This window comes from Squalius cephalus (assembly GCF_949319135.1).
Source record: "Squalius cephalus genome assembly, chromosome: 13".
Lineage (NCBI taxonomy): Eukaryota > Metazoa > Chordata > Actinopteri > Cypriniformes > Leuciscidae > Squalius > Squalius cephalus.
In genome coordinates, this window is record NC_137134.1 from 29,621,246 (window position 1) to 29,627,477 (window position 6,232).

The window sequence follows — 6,232 nt, forward strand, 5'->3', positions numbered from 1 at the left end:
TTGACATTTTTTTAATGACATCATCACCCTTATTTCTTCTCATTCTTTTGATGCGTGTAGCTCATTTTTTGGATATTTGTACCTAAATTTTTACACATGGCACCTTTAAATATCTGCTTTCTTTGTTTATTAGCGCATGTTGAAGTAAAAAGAAATGGAAACTATCTCAGCGTTGAACTGGCAGGATTGTAGAAATGCAGTTAGGGAGGTTGTTTACAATACAGAAGCATTAGATGGGAACACATATAGGTTTGATGAAGGATATTATTTACGATTAGGAACATGGCAGCTATTAAATTATTCATTGTCAACACAAAGAACTTTTTTTTTTATTTATTATTTGATTAAAAATGAATGTTCTTGTGTACATCTCCCTGGATGAAGCCGTGTTCACGTGACGTCATCATGGCGGCATCAAAGTTAATATTGTCTTCCGCATGAGCTTTAAATCTGACTTCATGTCACTTTTCTTAGAAGTTGAAAAAACCATCAGAAAATCTGCGAGTAAACAGTTTCAGTCCTGTGCTCCGTTCAAGAATGATTCCTAAAATAATGTGTGTTGTTGAGGAGACGTGCTGTAATTGAGCAGATTTTCACCTGAATGAAGATGATGATGAATCAGGTGAAGAGTCCCTCAGACGCACATTGAAGGAGGAAACCGAGACATAAAAAGATCACAGAGACTGAGAAAAGCACAGAGAAGTGGGCACTTTGACTAGTAAACAACCCATATAGCCTAGTAAACAGGTAGCCTTCTCGAATCGTCCTGGACACTGCACTAACTACATATTTGCTAATTAATCTTAATATATATATATATATATATATATATATATATATATATATATATATATATATATATATATATATATATATATATATATATATATATTTGTATTATTTGAAGGATCAACACTTCTTCACCCACACCTGTGTTTTGTTCCCTGATTCATCATCATCCTACAGAACTGGAGCAGGAGTGGATATCTTGAGCTGTCCTCATCACTGCATCTGGACTTTACCACTATCAAGGAAACTTAAGGTGAGATTTTCTATCTAATTATGATCTTGATCTCGTTCTATGAATTTCTACCTTTATGTTTTATGGACAGGACCACTGTTATGCTACTGAAAAAAAATTAAGATTGTTAGCAGCGTTTAGTTAGTTTCTTGTCCATACTTGATGAAAACAAAATAAATGGAACAACCATCAAACATAAATCATAAATTGTAAGTCATACATTGCATTTTATTCTTAAAATTACACTGGCAGAAAAATGATATGACCTTTGTAAGGATATGACCCAGAGAGTGTCGCACTGCTTAACTACCCTGCTCTACGTCTGCTGGGACGTCCTACAATATGGTGATCCTCACCAAAAACTCAAACATAGACTCGGACTCGACGCTGGTCACACAGTTGGGTCTTGTACTTATAAAAAGACTGAAGTTTGTTCATCTTCTCATTGTGATTGGTGCATAATCCACATGATCCTCCTCTTCAACTTTCTGTAAAAACACACCACAAGAAATATAGTTTTATATAGTTACTGTATATATAGTTTTTCTAATAACATTTATCAGCACTGCATGCAAACTTAAACATCTTGAGGAAATGACATCAAACATCATCTTCTATATCAGTGGATCTCAACCGGTTTTGCTAACATGTTAATCTGACACAAGAACTTAAATTTATTTGGTTCATCAAAACATAATTTGTGTAAATTGGCTTGTTCTAGTCTTGTTGTGCAAACCATTAATTGTTTAAATGTTTTCCTCAATGTAATTACAATCCTTTATAGATAAATTTAGAGGTCCTGCAGTCTTTCAGTGTTTCTCAGTTGCTTTAAATATGTATTACATTTCATGAATAATAAATAGTCTTACCGTTTTCTGTGTGTTTCTTTTGTAGAACGCTGGTTCAGCGTAAGTGATCTCGTCTTCGTGAGTCTCAACTGTTTCAACTATAATAGATGCATTAAAACAACAAAACTCAATACTAATTAGATCTGATTCTTTACAACATACTGTATGTATGCATGTATGTATGTATGTATTGTTATTATTATTATTATTATTATTATTATGGCCGTCAAAGTTAAAGCATAAATGCACACATATCATTAAACGTTTAACACAGCCCTTTAAAAAAAGTGACATTAACAAATTTCATTCCACTAAATTTAAATTTAATTTTAATTTGTCACTTAAAAATTAGAGAGACATTTTTTACACATAATTTATAACTCAAACCCAGGCAGGACATTTAAGTCAAATGCATTCTTTGTTTGGTGAAATTGATGCTCAACAAGTTGAACAAAAGTAATCAATAACATATTTTAATTTTATCACCAGCTGCATCTTTACACGTCACCTTCATTTATATAGCGCTTTCAACAATATAGATTGTTTCAAAGCAGCTTTACAGTGACAATAGGAAATTATGTAACATGTACATGGAATAATTATGAAACATTTAAAATTATGTTCATAAAGTGGAGAAAGCTTTTGTATTTTTAATCTTTTGGTGCTATTTTAGAAAGGAAGGATCTGTTTTTTTGTCTTTTTTAAACACAAACTACACATATTATTTTGGTTTCTTTTCATATAAATAATCTCAAGGGTGTTAACTACAAAATAATGACAAATATTATTTTTAAATTATATTTAGGGCTATCAGTTGACTAAATATTTAGAATATATTTTAGGGTATAAAGTTTTGTTTATTATAATGTTTAAAAGCAGCAAACACTTGCCTTCCCTGTCAATTGTTCTACATTTCCTGCAGATCCAGAAGATCCCGAATCCAGCAACAATGATCAAAGATCCAGCAGAGATCAACACTATCAGAGACACTGAGACTGGAGGAACCGAAGGAGAGGAAAAAAGAGACATTAATGTGAGTGAATGTGTCAGTCTGATCTCCAGCAGAAGACAGAGATCAGGTCAGTAAACACACACATATATCATCAGTGCTGTGGTACCTGCGCATGTGTGACAGAGTGTGTTGATGTCCAGATGTGTGGTCTGGTTGCTGATGGGATTGTTCAGCACACAGCTGTAGGTGTTTTTATCCTGATATTCCACCTCCAGAGGTAGAGAGAGACTGATGCTGAGATCACACACACTGATGCTGGACAATACACTGATTCCTGCGTACCAGGAGAGAGTCGCATCACACACATTCAACACTGATGAACACACTAATGAACAATTCGATGATGAAGAACATTGTGAAGAGTTACTGATGATGACAGGAACAGGCAGACGAGCTGGAAAACAAAAGAGAATAAACAGAAATATGGATAAATCAGTGTTAATTTTGATTCATTGTTGATGAGCAGTGATTGTCTCATCTTAAACTATAACATAATTCAACATTTCAATATGTAAATATCTAATAAAACAAGAAGCAGGAGGAATTACATCTCGACTCACCATAGACAGAAACACTGAATGTTCTTGATGTCAGTGTCTGTCCTATTGTCTCTAGTTGATAAACTCCAGCATGTTCAGTTCTGGTGTTTGTGATGGTCAGAGATCCAGTTTGATCGTCCAGCTTCAGTCTGTCTCTGAATCTCCCATCAGGAACATCATCATATGTGGAGATCCCATGTTTTCTACTGATTTCAGCTATAAAATACTTTTCAGCTCCATATTTCCACAGTGTGCTATTGTATTCATCATGTATTTTAGTAACATCAATGTTCAGCGTGACAGAATCTCCCTCCATCACTGACACTGACTGTATCTCATTTGTTTCGGCAGCAAACACTCCTGATGAACATGAACAGGTTTTCAGATTAATGCTCATGTTGGTTTAGAAAGCCTGAGATCAGTTTGTAACCTTTAACATCAGCAGAGATAAATTAAATGAAAAGTCACATAAATGAACAGACAGACTCGAGAGAATCAATAATTTCGTCTTTTAATGTGTTTTAAAATGAACTGCTGAAGAATCAAATAAAATTATATGATAAGTTACAGCTTGAAAGTACAAGTTTAAATATGCTATATATTTTCAACACATTTTTAATTACTGAATTGCATTTGTTTATGATTACTGCAGACGTATTTAAAATTATTAAAATTATTTTTTAGACATTTCATGGGAGGATTTGCATTTGTAATCATTTAAATTAAAATACCTAAACCAAGAGAGATTTGATCACAGTGGATGAAAATAATCTAATTTGAACCGCCACAGGAGTTTATTACTCTGAGTCTGAGATGTAAATATACAACACAAATATGTTTATAACTTACCGATCAGACGGCAGAAGCACAAACAGAACAAAACAAACATGTGAAACATTTGCAGCTGTTCAGTGAAACGCCTGATCTAATAAGAATATCAATGAACGCACAACAGATCTTAACAAACACAAGCTTGTGAATCCTCCCCGACAGAGTCTGACCCTCCTAATGCACTCTCTCACACACACACACACACACACACACACACACACACACACACACACACACACACACACACACACACACACGTGTATACATGTTACATATACAGTACATATGTCATATAAAATCTACATTTCATGGTAAAATAGAGAGTAACTCGTGATTTAAAATTGTTGTATACAGTGGGGAGAACAAGTATTTGATACACTGCCGATTTTGTAGGTTTTCCCACTTACAAAGCATGTAGAAGTCTGTAATTTGTATCATAGGTACTTTTCAACTGTGAGTGACAGAATCTAAAACAATAATCCAAAAAATCACATTGTATGATTTTTAAGTAATTAATTAGCATTTTATTGCATGACATAAGTATTTGATACATCAGAAAAGCAGAACTTAATATTTGGAACAGAAACAATTACAGAGATCATACGTTTCCTGTAGATCTTGACCAGGTTTGCACACACTGCAGGGATTTTGGCCCACTCCTCCATACAGACCTTCTCCAGATCCTTCAGGTTTCGGGGCTGTCGCTGGGCAATACGGACTTTCAGCTCCCTCCAAAGATTGTCTATTGGTTTCAGGTTTGGAAACTGGCTAGGCCACTCCAGGACCTTGAGATGCTTCTCACTCCTTAGTTGCCCTGGCTGTATGTTTCGGGTCGTTGCCATGCTGGAAGACCCAGCCACGACCCATCAATACTCTTACTGAGGGAAGGAGGTTGTTGGCCAAGATCTCGCGATACATGGCCCCATCCATACTCCCCTCAATACGGTGCAGTCGTCCTGTCCCCTTTGCAGAAAAGCATCCCCAAAGAATGATGTTTCCACCTCCATGCTTCACGGTTGGGATGGTGTTCTTGGGGTTGTACTCATCCTTCTTCTTCCTCCAAACACGGCGAGTGGAGTTTAGACCAAAAAGCTCTATTTTTGTCTCATCAGATCACATGACCTTCTCCCATTCCTCCTCTGGATCATCCAGATGGTCATTGGCAAACTTCTTTTTTAAATTAATTACTTATAAATCATACAATGTGATTTTCTGGATTTTTGTTTTAGATTCCGTCACTCACAGTTGAAGAGTACCTATGATAAAAATTGCAGACTTCTACATGCTTTGTAAGTGGGAAAACCTGCAAAATCGGCAGTGTATCAAATACTTGTTCTCCCCACTGTATATATATATATATATATATATATATATATATATATATATATATATATATATATATATATATATATATATATATATATATGTATGAGACCTGCCCATTTTATGACTAATGGCTTTCCATGACTTTTGTAGATGTTTATAAAATTATATTATATTATTATTATTATTATTATTATTTTTTTAAGAATTGGAGACCTGCATTCAAAGTTAGTAGATTTCACAATATTCATGATTCATTTTAACAGCAGATAAAAGTCTAATTCAAACAGTATCAGACACTTTATTGCTCTGAAATAGAAAAAAAGCCATGAAAATGTTTTTATAACTTACCGATCAGACTCCAGCAGCACAAACAGAATAAAACACACGTGTGAAACATTTTCTTCAGTAGTTCAGTGTGTGAAGAAACTATCCACTGAAAAACACTCAGTCTATATGTGAATCCTCCCACGACACAGTTTGACCCTCCTAGTTTCACTCGCTGGTAGAGTTGGGAACCGAAAACCGTTTCTTATCCAGGGGAGCGTTTCCCAAAACCTAAGTTAGCAACTTTGTTGGTTGCAATGCAATTTCCCATTGCCAACCAACTAAGTTGCTAACAGGTTATCAACTATGCTTTTGGGAAACGCACCCCTGA

The 6,232-nt window shown here is 34.9% G+C and overlaps 1 protein-coding gene across 1 annotated transcript; it reads right to left on the reverse strand.

The window, feature by feature from the left end:
• Positions 1 to 1,225: 1,225 nt before the first annotated feature.
• On the reverse strand, positions 1,226 to 6,017 carry LOC307169440 (CD48 antigen-like). The gene is made up of 6 exons (XM_079890060.1): positions 5,926 to 6,017; positions 3,442 to 3,780; positions 2,988 to 3,275; positions 2,760 to 2,864; positions 1,891 to 1,967; positions 1,226 to 1,509 (listed from the first exon to the last, which is right to left on the reverse strand). The coding sequence occupies exons 1-6, from the start codon at positions 5,972 to 5,974 to the stop codon at positions 1,456 to 1,458; spliced, it is 912 nt and encodes a 303-aa protein (XP_079746186.1). The 5' UTR covers positions 5,975 to 6,017; the 3' UTR covers positions 1,226 to 1,455.
• Between the last annotated feature and the right edge of the window lie 215 nt (positions 6,018 to 6,232).

Bases quoted from the DNA above. Each gene is read 5' to 3' on its own strand.
- LOC307169440 (XM_079890060.1), bottom strand. From the start codon at position 5,974: ATGTTTCACACGTGTGTTTTATTCTGTTTGTGCTGCTGGAGTCTGATC. The intron at 3,276-3,441 runs GTGAGTCGAGAT...TTTGTTTTCCAG, and splicing joins ATTCAGTGTTTCTGTCTATG to CTCGTCTGCCTGTTCCTGTC. The intron at 1,510-1,890 runs GTAAGACTATTT...GTGTTTTTACAG, and splicing joins AAAGAAACACACAGAAAACG to AAAGTTGAAGAGGAGGATCA.